Below are 19,962 nucleotides of genomic sequence, written 5' to 3' on the forward strand. Positions count from 1 at the left end.
TACTTCAGTTTGTCCATCAGTTTGGGGGTGACAAGTAGTACTAAAAAGCAATTTTGTCCCCAACTTAGCCCATAAACATCGCCAAAAGTGGCTAAGAAATTTAGCATCACGATCTGAAACAATCGTATTTGGCACACCATGTAAGCGAATAATTTCACGAAAGAACAAATCAGCCACATTAGCGGCATCATCACTTTTATGACATGGTATAAAGTGTGCCATTTTTGAAAATCTATCCACGACAACAAATATGCTATCCCTCCCCTTCTTTGTTCGAGGTAAACCTAAAACAAAGTCCATAGATATATCCTCCCAAGGAACACTAGGTACAGGCAAATGCATATATAAACCATGAGGATTCAGTCGTGACTTAGCTTTTTGACATGTCGTGCAGCGAGCAACAAAACGCTCAACATCCCGTCGCATCCTTGGCCAAAAGAAATGTGTAGCAAGTACGTCCTCCGTCTTCTTGACGCCAAAGTGTCCCATCAATCCTCCTCCATGCGCCTCCTGTAACAACAAAAGACGAATAGAGCTAGCTGGAATGCATAGCTTGTTAGCACGAAACACAAAGCCATTATTAATGATGAACTTGTTCCATGTTCTCCCTTCTCTACAATTCTCCAACACATCTTTGAAATCAGCATCATGCACATATTGATCTTTGATGGTTTCCAAACCAAATATTTTAAAGTCAAGTTGTGAAAGCATAGTATAACGACGAGACAAAGCATCAGCAATAACATTATCTTTACCCTTCTTGTGTTTAATGACGTACGGGAAAGTCTCAATGAATTCAACCCATTTAGCATGTCTACGGTTCAGTTTTGCTTGACTTTTAATATGATTCAAAGATTCATGATCAGAATGTATGACAAATTCTTTGGGCCATAAATAATGTTGCCATGTTTCCAAAGTCCGAACAAGAGCATATAATTCCTTATCATAAGTAGAATAATTCAGACTAGGCCCACTTAGTTTTTCAGAAAAGTATGCAACAGGTTTACCATCTTGTAATAACACACCTCCTAATCCAATTCCACTAGCATCACATTCAAGCTCGAAAGTCTTATTAAAATCAGGAAGTTGGAGTAAGGGAGCATGAGTTAACTTATCTTTCAAAACTGTGAAGGCTTCTTCCTGTGCAGTACCCCAAAAATAAGGCACATCTTTCTTTGTAAGCTCATTGAGAGGTGCAGCAATGGTGCTAAAATCTCTCACAAAACGCCTATAAAACCCAGCGAGTCCAAGGAAACTCCGCACTTGTGTGACCGTTTTGGGTTGCGGCCAACTCTCAATAGCTTCAATCTTAGCTTTATCAACTTCAATTCCCTGTGGAGTAACAACATAGCCAAGAAAAGATACTCGGTCCGTGCAAAAGGTGCACTTCCCAAGGTTACCAAACAAACGTGCATCACGGAGAGCAGTAAAAACAGCACGCAAATGATCCAAGTGGTCCTCCAAAGATCTACTATAAATTAATATATCATCAAAGTAGACTACCACAAAGCGTCCAATGAAAGCACGTAAAACCTCATTCATTAATCTCATGAAAGTGCTAGGTGCATTAGTCAAACCAAAAGGCATAACTAACCACTCATATAATCCAAACTTAGTTTTAAATGCCGTTTTCCATTCATCTCCCAATTTCATGCGAATTTGATGGTATCCACTACGCAAATCAACTTTAGAGAAAATTATAGAGCCACTTAATTCATCAAGCATATCATCTAGCCTAGGAATAGGATGACGATAACGAATAGTAATATTATTAATGCCTCTACAATCAACACACATACGCGATGTACCATCCTTTTTCGGCACTAGAATAATAGGCACAGCACAAGGACTAAGAGATTCACGTATATAACCTTTGTCGAGTAGCTCTTGTACTTGACGCATAATCTCCTTCGTCTCCTCTGGATTGGTACGGTATGGTGCACGGTTTGGTAGCGATGCACCGGGAATTAAATCAATCTGATGCTCAATCCCTCTAATAGGTGGTAATCCCGGTGGCACGTCTTGTGGAAAGACGTCAGCGAACTCCTGCAAAATGTTAATGACAGCAGGAGGCAAAGAGGATGGCATGTCCTCAAAGGAAAATAATACCTCTTTGCAGACGAAAGCATAGCAAACAGATGTAGTGATATCCAAATCAGTAATATCGGATTTAGTGGCAAGTAAACAACCACTTTTCAGTTTTATTTCAGAGGCAACACTAGATGATGATTTATTAGGCTTATTGTGTTGCTCAAATTCTTTTGCTACAATCTGATTTTCACTCTTATGTAGGTCTTGTTTTGCTTTACTAGCTCTAGCAATGTCATCTTTCATAATATGTTCAGGAGACATAGGAAGCAAAGTTATATTTTGATCCTTATGAACAAGAGTATACTGATTTGTTCTACCATGGTGTACAGAATTTTTATCAAATTGCCATGGTCTACCAAGTAAAACGGAGCATGCTTGCATGGGTACCACATCACAATCAACAAAATCAGAATATGTAGCAATGCTAAAATGCACACAAACAGTACGTGTTACCTTAACCTTGCCACTGTTGTTGAACCACTGGATATAATAAGGATGAGGATGTGGTCTGGTGGTGAGAGATAGCTTCTCCACCATCTCCATGCTAGCTAAGTTGTTGCAACTCCCTCCATCGATGATTACGCGAACAGAACGTTCCTTTACCACTCCCTTAGTATGGAACAAGTTGTGCCTCTGATTTTGTTCAACCTGTGTTACCTGCACACTTAAAACACGTTGAGCAACTAAGCTTTCATACCTGTCAGCGTAGTCAGCAGCCATGTATTGTGTCTCTTGTGCAGTATCATCTACACCCCGTTCTTCACTTGCAATAAGAGCCAGAGTCTCCTCGTCATAATCACTAGCGGAGTCATATCCACCATCCTCAGTAATAATCATCACACGCTTGGATGGACACTCTCTTGCATAATGACCTCCACCCTTGCAACGACGACAGATAACCTCATGTGTTTGCCCTGTAGATGCAGTGGATGAAGAAGAACTCTGTGCGGGCCCAGAAGGTGTACTCTTGGCGAACGATGGTGCAGGGGCCTGTTTCCTGGTATCTCTGGTGGAATTGGCGGCTGAAACAGGTGGTGCGGATGCAGGAGGACGTGTTGAAGTAGACGTGGTTCGTGGCGTCCATGAGGAAGTGCGACCTGCAGAAAAGTTAGTTCTTGCCAAAGCCTGTCGATCCTGCACTTCACGTTCAGCTTTGCAAGCAAGATGGAATAAACGAGTGATAGTGTTATAATCCTTATATTCTAGAATAGTCTGAATATCTCTATTTAGTCCACCCATAAAACGTGCAAGCATAGCTTCATTGTCCTCAACAATACCACATCTAATCATGCCAGTTTGTAATTCCTGATAATATTCTTCTACAGACTTTTTTCCTTGTCTTAAACGCTGCAAGTTTTGAAGTAAGTCTCGTTGATAATATGGTGGAACCCAACGAGTACGCATAGCAGTTTTCAAAGCAGCCCAAGTAGCTGGAATATTAGCATGATGTATTCGACAATATTCAGACCACCAAACACAAGCAAAACTAGTGAAAGAGCAAACAGCAGCAGCCACACGTCTATCTTCAGGAAATTGCAAGCATGTAAAACGTTGTTCTGTTTCTAACTCCCAAGTAAGATATAGATCAGGAACATAGCGACCATCAAAACTAGGAATATTCAATTTAACTTTAGGGAGATGGTCGTGATCCCGTACCTGAGGGTGTGGTGCATCCCTACCGTTGCGGTTGTATCCATGTGGACGACCGGCGGCTTGTCGTGGTGGTGGTTGTTGTTCCCCGTGCTGAACTGGAGCATGCTCTCCCTCAGCATCGTAATCACCATCGTAATCATCATTATAATCATCATGCTGCTCAGCCGTAGAAACCTCAGCAGCAGCAGCAGCAGCAGCAGCACCAGCACCAGCACCAGCAGCAGCAGGTGGAGGATCAAGACCAATAAAAGGCTGCACGTGGCTGAGAGGCACGCGTCCCGGTCGTCGCCGTTGTTGTGGTTGAAGGGGAACAGAAGCTATAGCTGGTGGTGGTAATCTGGCAAGCACCTCATTGAACTTGGCATTCATCTTGGTGTCGAATTTCTGCTCCATACCGTCCAGCTTTTCCATGGCCTCTCCAAAGGTTGTTAGGAAACCCTGTACCTGCTGAGACATCATTTGCTGAAATTTATCATAAAGCTCCTGGTTGGTCAGGTTCTCCCAGTCGATCTCCTCGTCGTGTGATCCTGGCATGGTTAGCAGCAATAGGAACACAGCAAAATATGACCCTACAGACTACTAGGAAGTGGTGGTGGTGTGTCACAAATCTGTCAAGCAAATCTCAATTTCTTACAAATTCTTACCCAGCAGCAGGTGGCGATCGGCAACCGGTGTAGTCAAAACTCTCGAAGGTTGGATATAGCGATTGCCAGGTGGTGTCAAACACACGATGGAGATGTATGTGGAGCTGGGAAGGCTTATAATATGGTAGCAAGAAGGGTCAGCTATAATCAGTTCAGAGATGCAAAATTGAAAAGACGCTCAACGACGGTACCGTGCTGGTCCTAGGCTAGATCGTACTAGAGACGCGAGCCTAGAACACCAACGAAGTCACGACGACACGTACTAATCAAGGGAAGAGCCACTCTGATTTTTTCTTCTTTTTTTTTTTTTTTTTTTTCTTTTTTTTTTTTTTCAGGAAATCACTATAATGGCGAGTGGCTCAAAACTCTTCCCAAGGACTAAAAACAGGATAGGGACGAAAAATTTTTGTGGACAATTTTTTTTTTTTTTTGTAGCGGTGCGGGGCTGCGGCGGCCAAAAAAAAGCGAAAAAATCACTATGATGGCGAGGGGCTCAAAACTCTTTAAAAACCCTAACGAAACGATAGGGAAAAAAAATTTTCACCCCTCGAAATTTTGGCCTAAAAAGCGCTCTGGAAAGCGTGCCAGACTCGAAACGCGAAATCGAAACGCGAAATTTTTTTTTTTTTTTTTTTTTTTTTCCGAGACCTACTCAGGTAAGGAAACGCGAAATCGAAATCAAATAGATCTCGAAATTAACCTAAACCGAAACAGACTAGGATGGTAATGGATATATGGTGGTGGTATATGGCAGCAAGGATAATGGTGGCGTGGTGGTGGTATATGGCAGCAAGGATAATGGTGGCGTGGTGGTGGTATATGATGAAATACGAGGCGGTGACGGCGTGACAAACTATGAACAGAACTCGAAACTCTAAAGAACTAGACACTAAGACCAGCAACTCGACACGACGATGTAACCGCAAATTCAACTAAGCAAACTACTGAAAAGATTATGCAAAGGCTCAGATTGGTTCGGATATGATGATCTAAGCCTAATATATATTTTTTTGGCTGTTTCGTGGACGATAGGTATGAAGAACAGATCCGATCTAAAGATGAAAACTGGTAGAATCTCACCGAGCAACCTGAAACTCTGATACCACTTGATAGAGGCGAAGTTGTCCCTGTCTTTCGATGAGATCGTGGATATCGTTTAGATGGAGTAGACTTTGACGATCCGACTACAACGTGTGAGGACGTCGCGCCTTAGCAATCGCTAAACCAACTCCGAGAGGTTATTGATCACGCCGGAGCACGATCAACCTGACCACGAGGGTCTGTTTCCTGCACGCAAACGAAGAACAAGCAAGAAACCAAGATTGCAATCAGGATATTGCGAATATAAGAGAAAAGCTTTATTGATGAAGGTGGGGTTCTGTGACGTCTTTGTCTGGTCGTAGAACACAAACGAAGAACGCGAAGTTGCAGCTATGGCGAACTTGAAATCTAAACAAAACCCAAGTCTAAACGGTGCCCTAAGGGCTGTATATATGAGGGAAAAGAGAGGCAATTTCGTAACCCTTGGGGAAGGGTTCCGAAAACAGCCCTAGTCTCGGTTTCCCCACACATACGGACTCTAAAAATAGCCTATATTATGGTATTTCGAAATTACATGGGCCTGGCCCAAAAATAAGGTGGCGCAACACCTATAATAGCCTATGGACGAAATTAATAAAGTGGGGTCTTGAATATTTCGTCCAAAGTCTTCATGCTCTCCTTATGGTGGCTTTAAAGTGCGGAAATCACCAAGGGAAGCTCCATTGTTCTCTCCCGCGCGTGCCCCTTGTTTGCCATGCTTCATCCCGCTCCAACGGATATCCTTCTTGTCCATGCTAGGTCCTTCATTCATGAGAACAACAAAAGTATCTAACTTAGGCAGCATCATATGTTCATGAACATTAGAAGTATTCCCAATAAACGAAAGTACCTGGTAATTCAATTGGCGTGCACGAGCTCTAGTAACTGGTCCAGTATGTATAGCAGCTGGAGCTGTGGGTGTAGCAATGGTATTGATGTCCTCATCATCCTCCCCTTCTTGAACTGAAGTCGTCCTCGACGGAAGCTCATCTTCCTCACCCAAATATGGCTTCAAATCTGCAATGTTAAAAGTGGGACTAACCCCAAAATCTGCAGGCAGCTCAAGTCGATATGCGTTATCATTTATTTTTTCTAACACTTTGAAAGGACCACCAGCACGCGGCATTAGCTTTGACTTACGCAAATCCGGAAACCTATCCTTACGCAAATGCAACCAAACAAGATCTCCAGGTGCAAAGACAACATGTTTTCTACCCTTATCTCCAGCAAGTTTATATCTAGCATTCATGCGCTCAATGTTTTCCTTAGTTAACTCATGCATCTTCAATATCAATTCAGCACGTTCTTTAGCATCAAAATTAACCTTCTCCGAAGATGGAATAGGTAACAAATCAATAGGTGCACGAGGTAGGAAACCATACACAATTTCAAAAGGGCACATCTTTGTAGTAGAATGCAGCGAACGATTATAAGCAAATTCAATATGAGGCAAGCATTCTTCCCACAGTTTTAGATTGTTCTTCAAAACAGCCCTAAGCATAGTAGACAAAGATCTATTGACTACTTCAGTTTGTCCATCAGTTTGGGGGTGACAAGTAGTACTAAAAAGCAATTTTGTCCCCAACTTAGCCCATAAACATCGCCAAAAGTGGCTAAGAAATTTAGCATCACGATCTGAAACAATCGTATTTGGCACACCATGTAAGCGAATAATTTCACGAAAGAACAAATCAGCCACATTAGCGGCATCATCACTTTTATGACATGGTATAAAGTGTGCCATTTTTGAAAATCTATCCACGACAACAAATATGCTATCCCTCCCCTTCTTTGTTCGAGGTAAACCTAAAACAAAGTCCATAGATATATCCTCCCAAGGAACACTAGGTACAGGCAAATGCATATATAAACCATGAGGATTCAGTCGTGACTTAGCTTTTTGACATGTCGTGCAGCGAGCAACAAAACGCTCAACATCCCGTCGCATCCTTGGCCAAAAGAAATGTGTAGCAAGTACGTCCTCCGTCTTCTTGACGCCAAAGTGTCCCATCAATCCTCCTCCATGCGCCTCCTGTAACAACAAAAGACGAATAGAGCTAGCTGGAATGCATAGCTTGTTAGCACGAAACACAAAGCCATTATTAATGATGAACTTGTTCCATGTTCTCCCTTCTCTACAATTCTCCAACACATCTTTGAAATCAGCATCATGCACATATTGATCTTTGATGGTTTCCAAACCAAATATTTTAAAGTCAAGTTGTGAAAGCATAGTATAACGACGAGACAAAGCATCAGCAATAACATTATCTTTACCCTTCTTGTGTTTAATGACGTACGGGAAAGTCTCAATGAATTCAACCCATTTAGCATGTCTACGGTTCAGTTTTGCTTGACTTTTAATATGATTCAAAGATTCATGATCAGAATGTATGACAAATTCTTTGGGCCATAAATAATGTTGCCATGTTTCCAAAGTCCGAACAAGAGCATATAATTCCTTATCATAAGTAGAATAATTCAGACTAGGCCCACTTAGTTTTTCAGAAAAGTATGCAACAGGTTTACCATCTTGTAATAACACACCTCCTAATCCAATTCCACTAGCATCACATTCAAGCTCGAAAGTCTTATTAAAATCAGGAAGTTGGAGTAAGGGAGCATGAGTTAACTTATCTTTCAAAACTGTGAAGGCTTCTTCCTGTGCAGTACCCCAAAAATAAGGCACATCTTTCTTTGTAAGCTCATTGAGAGGTGCAGCAATGGTGCTAAAATCTCTCACAAAACGCCTATAAAACCCAGCGAGTCCAAGGAAACTCCGCACTTGTGTGACCGTTTTGGGTTGCGGCCAACTCTCAATAGCTTCAATCTTAGCTTTATCAACTTCAATTCCCTGTGGAGTAACAACATAGCCAAGAAAAGATACTCGGTCCGTGCAAAAGGTGCACTTCCCAAGGTTACCAAACAAACGTGCATCACGGAGAGCAGTAAAAACAGCACGCAAATGATCCAAGTGGTCCTCCAAAGATCTACTATAAATTAATATATCATCAAAGTAGACTACCACAAAGCGTCCAATGAAAGCACGTAAAACCTCATTCATTAATCTCATGAAAGTGCTAGGTGCATTAGTCAAACCAAAAGGCATAACTAACCACTCATATAATCCAAACTTAGTTTTAAATGCCGTTTTCCATTCATCTCCCAATTTCATGCGAATTTGATGGTATCCACTACGCAAATCAACTTTAGAGAAAATTATAGAGCCACTTAATTCATCAAGCATATCATCTAGCCTAGGAATAGGATGACGATAACGAATAGTAATATTATTAATGCCTCTACAATCAACACACATACGCGATGTACCATCCTTTTTCGGCACTAGAATAATAGGCACAGCACAAGGACTAAGAGATTCACGTATATAACCTTTGTCGAGTAGCTCTTGTACTTGACGCATAATCTCCTTCGTCTCCTCTGGATTGGTACGGTATGGTGCACGGTTTGGTAGCGATGCACCGGGAATTAAATCAATCTGATGCTCAATCCCTCTAATAGGTGGTAATCCCGGTGGCACGTCTTGTGGAAAGACGTCAGCGAACTCCTGCAAAATGTTAATGACAGCAGGAGGCAAAGAGGATGGCATGTCCTCAAAGGAAAATAATACCTCTTTGCAGACGAAAGCATAGCAAACAGATGTAGTGATATCCAAATCAGTAATATCGGATTTAGTGGCAAGTAAACAACCACTTTTCAGTTTTATTTCAGAGGCAACACTAGATGATGATTTATTAGGCTTATTGTGTTGCTCAAATTCTTTTGCTACAATCTGATTTTCACTCTTATGTAGGTCTTGTTTTGCTTTACTAGCTCTAGCAATGTCATCTTTCATAATATGTTCAGGAGACATAGGAAGCAAAGTTATATTTTGATCCTTATGAACAAGAGTATACTGATTTGTTCTACCATGGTGTACAGAATTTTTATCAAATTGCCATGGTCTACCAAGTAAAACGGAGCATGCTTGCATGGGTACCACATCACAATCAACAAAATCAGAATATGTAGCAATGCTAAAATGCACACGAACAGTACGTGTTACCTTAACCTTGCCACTGTTGTTGAACCACTGGATATAATAAGGATGAGGATGTGGTCTGGTGGTGAGAGATAGCTTCTCCACCATCTCCATGCTAGCTAAGTTGTTGCAACTCCCTCCATCGATGATTACGCGAACAGAACGTTCCTTTACCACTCCCTTAGTATGGAACAAGTTGTGCCTCTGATTTTGTTCAACCTGTGTTACCTGCACACTTAAAACACGTTGAGCAACTAAGCTTTCATACCTGTCAGCGTAGTCAGCAGCCATGTATTGTGTCTCTTGTGCAGTATCATCTACACCCCGTTCTTCACTTGCAATAAGAGCCAGAGTCTCCTCGTCATAATCACTAGCGGAGTCATATCCACCATCCTCAGTAATAATCATCACACGCTTGGATGGACACTCTCTTGCATAATGACCTCCACCCTTGCAACGACGACAGATAACCTCATGTGTTTGCCCTGTAGATGCAGTGGATGAAGAAGAACTCTGTGCGGGCCCAGAAGGTGTACTCTTGGCGAACGATGGTGCAGGGGCCTGTTTCCTGGTATCTCTGGTGGAATTGGCGGCTGAAACAGGTGGTGCGGATGCAGGAGGACGTGTTGAAGTAGACGTGGTTCGTGGCGTCCATGAGGAAGTGCGACCTGCAGAAAAGTTAGTTCTTGCCAAAGCCTGTCGATCCTGCACTTCACGTTCAGCTTTGCAAGCAAGATGGAATAAACGAGTGATAGTGTTATAATCCTTATATTCTAGAATAGTCTGAATATCTCTATTTAGTCCACCCATAAAACGTGCAAGCATAGCTTCATTGTCCTCAACAATACCACATCTAATCATGCCAGTTTGTAATTCCTGATAATATTCTTCTACAGACTTTTTTCCTTGTCTTAAACGCTGCAAGTTTTGAAGTAAGTCTCGTTGATAATATGGTGGAACCCAACGAGTACGCATAGCAGTTTTCAAAGCAGCCCAAGTAGCTGGAATATTAGCATGATGTATTCGACAATATTCAGACCACCAAACACAAGCAAAACTAGTGAAAGAGCAAACAGCAGCAGCCACACGTCTATCTTCAGGAAATTGCAAGCATGTAAAACGTTGTTCTGTTTCTAACTCCCAAGTAAGATATAGATCAGGAACATAGCGACCATCAAAACTAGGAATATTCAATTTAACTTTAGGGAGATGGTCGTGATCCCGTACCTGAGGGTGTGGTGCATCCCTACCGTTGCGGTTGTATCCATGTGGACGACCGGCGGCTTGTCGTGGTGGTGGTTGTTGTTCCCCGTGCTGAACTGGAGCATGCTCTCCCTCAGCATCGTAATCACCATCGTAATCATCATTATAATCATCATGCTGCTCAGCCGTAGAAACCTCAGCAGCAGCAGCAGCAGCAGCAGCACCAGCACCAGCACCAGCAGCAGCAGGTGGAGGATCAAGACCAATAAAAGGCTGCACGTGGCTGAGAGGCACGCGTCCCGGTCGTCGCCGTTGTTGTGGTTGAAGGGGAACAGAAGCTATAGCTGGTGGTGGTAATCTGGCAAGCACCTCATTGAACTTGGCATTCATCTTGGTGTCGAATTTCTGCTCCATACCGTCCAGCTTTTCCATGGCCTCTCCAAAGGTTGTTAGGAAACCCTGTACCTGCTGAGACATCATTTGCTGAAATTTATCATAAAGCTCCTGGTTGGTCAGGTTCTCCCAGTCGATCTCCTCGTCGTGTGATCCTGGCATGGTTAGCAGCAATAGGAACACAGCAAAATATGACCCTACAGACTACTAGGAAGTGGTGGTGGTGTGTCACAAATCTGTCAAGCAAATCTCAATTTCTTACAAATTCTTACCCAGCAGCAGGTGGCGATCGGCAACCGGTGTAGTCAAAACTCTCGAAGGTTGGATATAGCGATTGCCAGGTGGTGTCAAACACACGATGGAGATGTATGTGGAGCTGGGAAGGCTTATAATATGGTAGCAAGAAGGGTCAGCTATAATCAGTTCAGAGATGCAAAATTGAAAAGACGCTCAACGACGGTACCGTGCTGGTCCTAGGCTAGATCGTACTAGAGACGCGAGCCTAGAACACCAACGAAGTCACGACGACACGTACTAATCAAGGGAAGAGCCACTCTGATTTTTTCTTCTTTTTTTTTTTTTTTTTTTTCTTTTTTTTTTTTTTCAGGAAATCACTATAATGGCGAGTGGCTCAAAACTCTTCCCAAGGACTAAAAACAGGATAGGGACGAAAAATTTTTGTGGACAATTTTTTTTTTTTTTTGTAGCGGTGCGGGGCTGCGGCGGCCAAAAAAAAGCGAAAAAATCACTATGATGGCGAGGGGCTCAAAACTCTTTAAAAACCCTAACGAAACGATAGGGAAAAAAAATTTTCACCCCTCGAAATTTTGGCCTAAAAAGCGCTCTGGAAAGCGTGCCAGACTCGAAACGCGAAATCGAAACGCGAAATTTTTTTTTTTTTTTTTTTTTTTTTCCGAGACCTACTCAGGTAAGGAAACGCGAAATCGAAATCAAATAGATCTCGAAATTAACCTAAACCGAAACAGACTAGGATGGTAATGGATATATGGTGGTGGTATATGGCAGCAAGGATAATGGTGGCGTGGTGGTGGTATATGGCAGCAAGGATAATGGTGGCGTGGTGGTGGTATATGATGAAATACGAGGCGGTGACGGCGTGACAAACTATGAACAGAACTCGAAACTCTAAAGAACTAGACACTAAGACCAGCAACTCGACACGACGATGTAACCGCAAATTCAACTAAGCAAACTACTGAAAAGATTATGCAAAGGCTCAGATTGGTTCGGATATGATGATCTAAGCCTAATATATATTTTTTTGGCTGTTTCGTGGACGATAGGTATGAAGAACAGATCCGATCTAAAGATGAAAACTGGTAGAATCTCACCGAGCAACCTGAAACTCTGATACCACTTGATAGAGGCGAAGTTGTCCCTGTCTTTCGATGAGATCGTGGATATCGTTTAGATGGAGTAGACTTTGACGATCCGACTACAACGTGTGAGGACGTCGCGCCTTAGCAATCGCTAAACCAACTCCGAGAGGTTATTGATCACGCCGGAGCACGATCAACCTGACCACGAGGGTCTGTTTCCTGCACGCAAACGAAGAACAAGCAAGAAACCAAGATTGCAATCAGGATATTGCGAATATAAGAGAAAAGCTTTATTGATGAAGGTGGGGTTCTGTGACGTCTTTGTCTGGTCGTAGAACACAAACGAAGAACGCGAAGTTGCAGCTATGGCGAACTTGAAATCTAAACAAAACCCAAGTCTAAACGGTGCCCTAAGGGCTGTATATATGAGGGAAAAGAGAGGCAATTTCGTAACCCTTGGGGAAGGGTTCCGAAAACAGCCCTAGTCTCGGTTTCCCCACACATACGGACTCTAAAAATAGCCTATATTATGGTATTTCGAAATTACATGGGCCTGGCCCAAAAATAAGGTGGCGCAACACCTATAATAGCCTATGGACGAAATTAATAAAGTGGGGTCTTGAATATTTCGTCCAAAGTCTTCATGCTCTCCTTATGGTGGCTTTAAAGTGCGGAAATCACCAAGGGAAGCTCCATTGTTCTCTCCCGCGCGTGCCCCTTGTTTGCCATGCTTCATCCCGCTCCAACGGATATCCTTCTTGTCCATGCTAGGTCCTTCATTCATGAGAACAACAAAAGTATCTAACTTAGGCAGCATCATATGTTCATGAACATTAGAAGTATTCCCAATAAACGAAAGTACCTGGTAATTCAATTGGCGTGCACGAGCTCTAGTAACTGGTCCAGTATGTATAGCAGCTGGAGCTGTGGGTGTAGCAATGGTATTGATGTCCTCATCAGCCACGGTAGCTTCTCCTCCCTCTGTTTGTTTCTTCTTTTTCTTTTGTAGCCATTAGATCTCTATTAGATGGTGTAGATTAGATCCTTAGGATACCCTTTCAGTTTAGAGTAGGAAACCAGCGGTTTTAGTTCACTTATGTTTTAGCCAGCAAGTTTTGCTAGTCCTTGGCCGTTTGCTCCTAATCTTGCAACAAACGCCCCCGCAACCTATCACAACATGCCACGTGTACCCCCTGCTAGTTACTAGTTATTTTCATTTTTCTGCCTAATTGCAAAAACAGAAAAGTTTCTGTTTTGTTTTGGCCACAACTTTTGATCCCGAAGTCCAATGGCATTGATTCCTGTTCCAGTAGACTCGAAATTTTCTGTAGTTTAAAAAAATATATAATTTGTCTATGTTTGAAATTTTACAATATAAGTTAGATTAGATTTAGTTTAAACCATGTTTTGCCTATTCCAGGAGTTTAAAAAATGATTTTGAGTTGATTGTTTTGCTACTGCTTCCTAATGATAAAATCTTACTGTGGTAGAAGTTTCAAAAATTTTAAAGTATTTTTACTGGTGTTTTCAACAGAAACAAGTTTCTACCATACCGGCGCGTGATGGATTCTTTTACTTAGACTTTATCAAATCCTTACTTGTGATGTTATTTTTACTTGTTGCATGAGTGAAGTGCTTATGGTGTGTTTTGTGTTTGTATCGGTAGATCATCCGGAGTGCGAAGCGTGTTACTTAGAAGCGCTCGAGCAAGACGACTATCATCAAGGCAAGTCATTTTGATCATGTTGTTTTACCTATGTTTTTGATGCATGGTAGATCACCTTTCTTTGCCCAATTGCATGCTGCCTAGGTACTTGGAAACTTTAGTATAAGTTGTAGTATCATGTGGTAGGAATACAACAACCCCGATACTTGGCCCCGGGACGAAAGTTCCTTAATGCTATGCTTGAGTAGACGGGTTATCGGTTGAGTGTATATCACGAGTGATGCGAGGTTGATATAATAATCAAGACCGGTTACGACAAGATTTTCAAGACCTCTGACGCAATCCAACTCTGGGTGAAGGACGGTTGATCGGCTACCTGGAGAACCCAGTGGATGCCCGGGATGCTGGAGAGGCCATGTCATCCTGCGGAAAGCTTCACCCAGGCTCGAAGAGACGGACGGAGACTTCAAGACTCAAGGCTTACCTGCACAGCCACAAGTCATTATGGGCTCTGGCTTGGTTGGACAACGCGGCGACTCTGGACAGGCGGTGCTAGAAGATGTAGAAGAACGGTAGGAATGGATGGGCACCGACAGGGATTCAGAGGGACCCGTTGAAAGACCATGTTTTGATCATCCAGTCTTCAAACACTCTGAAGTGCGAGGACAAACCCGGAGGCGATCAAATCTTGTGGGGAACGTGTGCAAAACTCTGTAGAGTGCCCAACCTAATCGATTAGCCGTGTCCACGGTCATGGACAACTTGAGTCGAAGGCATTGAATTTCCCCTGAACTCTCGACACAACGTAATAATGATGTGGGTGTTAACAACTATTCGGGCACGAGAATTGGTTTGCGGAACCATCTCGTTAACAACAAACGATGTAGTAATATTTTGCTTTCAACCCCTCTTGTTGTAGGATAAAACTCGCTTTATGCAAAACTTAGCCCCACCGGCCAAATATGCATGTAGAGATAGCTGATTGTTATTTTACTCCTCTCTTTGATGACTTGCCGGCATATTCAATATGCTGACCTACACGGCTGCAACGTATCATGTTGCAGAGTACTTTTCCGACCAGGAGTGAGGCTACGATCTACGCTCAGCGACATGCCCTTGGAGTCGGATGGACTCGTCTACCTGATGCTTCCTCTAGTCTTCTTTAGATATCTCATGAGTTGGCCTTCAGCCACTTTATTGTAATCCTTTATTGTAATAAAGTACTCTTTATGAGATTTCGATTAATAAAACTGTGTGATTGAACTCTTGAATATATACATTATGTAATATGTGTGTACCAGCATGATCTAGGGATGGTACGGAAACACCAGAGGCTTGACTCGTGTTGAGTCCGGTCGCTACACCTTTCATCTAGCCGGACATTTACATGGCTTAGCTCTTCATTAGAAACCTTCAATTTCAGGTTCATCTTGGCAATCTCGAGAGCATTGGCATTAGAAGTGGAGGATGAGGCCTACCGGGCAAAATTATGAATTAAAAGGACTCTGAGTTATCGGAACAGGAGACACTCGGTCGAAATTACTCCAGCGAGCAGTTATAATAAAAAATCTCCGAATTATTTTTCTTTATGACTAGGAGTTATTTTGAGCGACGGATAAGCTTGTCAAACTTGCCCATGGCTCAGGGGCTGTTATACCCATAACAACATATAAAACATTATAATAAAACTTAAAACATCATATGGCTTACCATAAAGCCCGCCAACAAGCCATTGAAGGCTTTGCTCACACCGCTGTTAACGGACTGAATACTCTCTGGAACCGCACCCATAATGGTGCGATGTTCATTGACGATGGATGAGCTGGCCAAGGCATCCTTCATCATGGTCAGCCTCCCAGCCACATCCTGCTCTATTACGAGCGACGCTGCAGGCGGCACCAGAGGCCCTGGAAGATTAAAGCTCCTTGAAGCTTTCTCTGGGCAAAGCTCAGAGGGAATGCGTCTCCCCTCTCCGCTTGCATGGAGGGAACCAACCTCCCGGGTCCCGGTGACCAAGTCGTGGACCTTGGACAGGACCACCTGATCTTCATTGGCTGGTGCATCAACTTCATCAAGGACCTCGAGGTCTTTGGAGGCTGGTGTATCAACTTTGGCTGGGACCTCCCGGTCCTCGGCGTTCAATGTACCCACCTCGGCCATAACTACCTTGTCCCCCGTCGGTGGGCCCTTATGGGATATCACCTAGGCTGCCTCATCCGAGGCCTCGGGAGGGGTATTGTGGGACGCATTCCCGCCCTATGCCAGCTCGGGATGCAGCAAACCCCCCTACGATATCTAGTCCATTGGACGATTTCGAATGGCACTGCGACAAGAACAACTCGTTATTAACAAGAATCCAGTGTAATTCCGCTAGGAAAACTATTGGAATCCATACCTTTGGGCCGGAGGCTTGACCCTCGGGTTCAGCGAGGAACCGCTTCAAAGGCTCCGAGCTCCTAATCGAAATACGGGCCATCACCGAGCAAGGCAACCTTGCTCTTGCAAGGTATCTTCGGAGCCCGAGGAGGTAGCCCCTCCTCGACCCCCTCTAGAGCTTCCCTCTTCCTCGCCTGGAGGGAGTCCTTCTCCTCCTCATCTTTAGCATTTCCCCCTCGTGGGTGGAGGAGACATGGGTGTCTCCGGAGTTGGTATCCGGAGGACCCCTCGAACGGAGACCCCCGCAGGTCTCATTCTTCTTATTCTCTAGCGCCGTGTACGACGCCACTTCCAGCATCAAGTTCAGCAATGCTAACCGGGGTTCCTCGGGCAGGGGCACGGTGCCGGCTATGTTTTCGTCTTTGGCAAGCCAATCCTGCAGGGACGGTAGGAGAAATAGTAAAAACCTTTGTAAAATGGAAACTTTAAGTGGAAGCTCTAGGACATATCTCCTAAGGGGGGGGGTCTTAGCATCCAAGACAATATCTTCGTCCCCGATCGACCACTTCCGCTCAGGCTTGAGTAGTATCGACCACAGATTCTCGTGAGTGGTGCGTTAGAACTCTTGCACCACCCACGGGTCGCTGGGCTTGTAAGACCACATAGGGTTATCCCGGCGCTGGTAGGGAAGGATGCCATGATGGTGCATGACCTGGACCATGTGGGTCAGCTTGACGTTTGTCGCCACCATTTCCCTGATGCACTTCTATAGCAGCTTCACATCTGGAGTTGAGCCCCAGTCTAGGCCTTTCCTAACCCACGAGGTTAACCTCACAGGGGATCCAGATCTGAATCCGTCGGGCACTACCCAGCTGGTATCTCGTGGCTCCGTGATGTAGAACCACTCCTGCCAGCACTTGATGGTGTTGATCAAGGTGCCCTCTGGACATGAGACGTGGAAAAGCTTGCTTACCATGACCCCACCACAGTCGGTGTGTTGACTGTTGACGAAGTTTGGCTTAAGATTGAAAGTTTTAAGCCAAATAGTAAAGTGTAGATGAACCCATAGGAAGGCCTCGCAAACAGTGATGAAGGTGGAGATATGCATGACAAAATTCAGGGGAAGATCGTCGAAGTCTAACCCATAGTAGAACATCAAGCCCCTGAAAAAGGGGTGGAGCGGGAAGCCCATTTCTTGGATGAAGTGGGGGAAGAACACCACCCGCTCACCAAACTTTGGTGTAGATACCACCTGGCCCTTCTCTGGTGCTCGGTGCGCGATGTCGGCCCGAAGATAGTTGTAGCGCTTCAGCTCCTAGATGTCCCCGTTGGAGACGCTCGAGATATCCCACTTGCCTTGGGCGCCCGAGCCGGTCATTGCTGAGCTAAAAGGGGGTGGCTAGAAAGGGTGGGACATGAAATGGGTCTAGACGCTCGAGCTTAGAATAAAAGGGGAGTCGAGTTTGAAATGGGTGTGGTGGCTTTTGGATCTTTTTACCTTTTTATGGGATGACATAAAACTAAGGGTTTCCGCTTACTGCGTCGCTAGCTCTACCACTTCCCGAAACAACCGCACCGGTAAGCGTGTGTGGGCAGGCTTGGGTTATTATTCGAATCTCCTTATTGACAAGCCATGGTTTGAGTTTTTTCGTGATTGATTATCCCGACTTTTCGTCACAAGGGTTGCTAAATAGGGGAATGTTCACCTTTGGGCTTTTAAGCCTTTAGATTTAATGATGCCCGTTTTAAGGACGTGACGTCACCGGTGCGACTAAACCGATGACAGCCAAACATAAGAGGAACTCACTGATACGTCTCCATCGTATCTACTTTTCCAAACTCTTTTGCCCTTGTTTTTGACTCTAATTTGCATGATTTGAATGGAACTAACCCGGACTAAGCTGTTTGTTCGGGAACGTAGCATAAATTCAAAATTTTCCTAAGCATGTTCAGATCTTCCAATGGAGAGACCAGCAACGAGAGAGGGGTAAGAGCATCTTCATACCTTTGAAGATCGCTAAGCGGAAGCGTTGCTAGAACGCGGTTGATGGAGTCGTACTCGCAGCGATTCCGATCTAGTGCCGAACTACGGCACCTCCGCGTTCAACACACGTGCAGCCCGGTGACGTCTCCCGCACCTTGATCCAGCAAGGAGGAGGGAGAGTTTGGGGAAGAACTCCAGCAGCACGACAACGTGGTGTCGATGGAGAGACGAGGTCTCCCGGCAGGGCTTCGCCAGGCACCGGCAGAAAGGAGGAGGGACAGGAGCGGGGCTGCGCCGAGAGAGAGGAAAAACCGTGTGTCTCAATGGCCAAAAGTGCCCGATATATATAGGGGGAGGGGAGAGGGGGTGCCACCCCTAGGGTTCCCACCCTAGGGGGTGCGGCAGCCCCCCCCCCATATGGGAGGTGCGGCGGCCAGAAGGGGGAGGAGAAGGTGGCGCACCATCTGGTGGGCCTTAGGCCCACCTGGCCTAGGGTTTGCCCCACCCTTTTCTCTCCCTTGCGCTATGGGCTGAGTGGGGAGGCGCACCAGCCCACCTAGGGGCTGGTTCCCACCCCCACTTGGCCCACCTTATCTCCCGGGGTCGTTGCCCCCCTTCGGTGGTCCCCCGGGCCACCTCCGGTGGTCCCGGTGGTCCCGGTACGTTACCGGTGATGCCCGAAACACTTCCGGTATCCGAAACCATCCGTCCTATATATCAATCTTTACCTCCGGACAATTCCGGAGCTCCTCGTGACGTCCGGTATCTCATCCGGGACTCCGAACAACTCTCGGTAACCTCGTATAACAATTCTCTATAACCCTAGCGTCATCGAACCTTAAGTGTGTAGACCCTACGGGTTCGGGAGACAGGCAGACATGACCGAGACACCTCTCTGGCCAATAACCATCAGCGGGGTCTGGATACCCATGGTGGCTCCCACTTGCTCCACGATGATCTCATCGGATGAACCACGATGTCAAGGATTCAATCAATCCCGTATACGATTCCCATTGTCTGTCGGTATAGAACTTGCCCGAGATTCGATTGTCGGTATACCTATACCTTGTTCAATCTCGTTACCGGTAGGTCTCTTTACTCGTTCCATAGCACGTCATCGTGTGACCAACTCCTTAGTCACATTGAGCTCATGATGATGTTCTACCGAGTGGGCCCAGAGATACCTCTCCGTCACACGGAGTGACAAATCCCGATCTCGATTCGTACCAATCATACAGACACTTCCGGAGGTACCCGTAGTGCACCTTCATAGTCACCCAGTTACGTTGTGACGTTTGATACACCCAAAGCACTCCTACGGTATCCGGGAGTTGCACAATCTCACGGTCGAAGGAAAAGATACTTGACATTAGAAAAGCTTTAGCATACGAACAATACGATCTAGTGCTATCCTTAGGATTGGGTCTTGTCCATCACATCATTCTCCCAATGATGTGATCCCGTTATCAATGACACCTAATGCCCATGAT

The 19,962-nt window shown here is 44.7% G+C and overlaps 2 protein-coding genes across 2 annotated transcripts; both read right to left on the reverse strand.

Moving 5' to 3' along the window:
* Nucleotides 1-468: 468 nt before the first annotated feature.
* On the reverse strand, nt 469-2,088 carry LOC123441679 (the record flags this gene model as incomplete). The annotated part of the gene is made up of 3 exons (XM_045117980.1): nt 1,527-2,088; nt 1,272-1,364; nt 469-836 (listed from the first exon to the last, which is right to left on the reverse strand). Coding segments are annotated over exons 1-3 (1,023 nt in total), but the record flags the coding sequence as incomplete, so codon positions are not given.
* A 5,370-nt stretch (nt 2,089-7,458) lies between these two features.
* LOC123441680 lies at nt 7,459-9,078 on the reverse strand (the record flags this gene model as incomplete). The annotated part of the gene is made up of 3 exons (XM_045117981.1): nt 8,517-9,078; nt 8,262-8,354; nt 7,459-7,826 (listed from the first exon to the last, which is right to left on the reverse strand). Coding segments are annotated over exons 1-3 (1,023 nt in total), but the record flags the coding sequence as incomplete, so codon positions are not given.
* Between the last annotated feature and the right edge of the window lie 10,884 nt (nt 9,079-19,962).

This window comes from Hordeum vulgare, chromosome 3H (genome assembly GCF_904849725.1).
Source record: "Hordeum vulgare subsp. vulgare chromosome 3H, MorexV3_pseudomolecules_assembly, whole genome shotgun sequence".
In the NCBI taxonomy this organism is placed as follows: Eukaryota; Viridiplantae; Streptophyta; class Magnoliopsida; order Poales; family Poaceae; genus Hordeum; species Hordeum vulgare.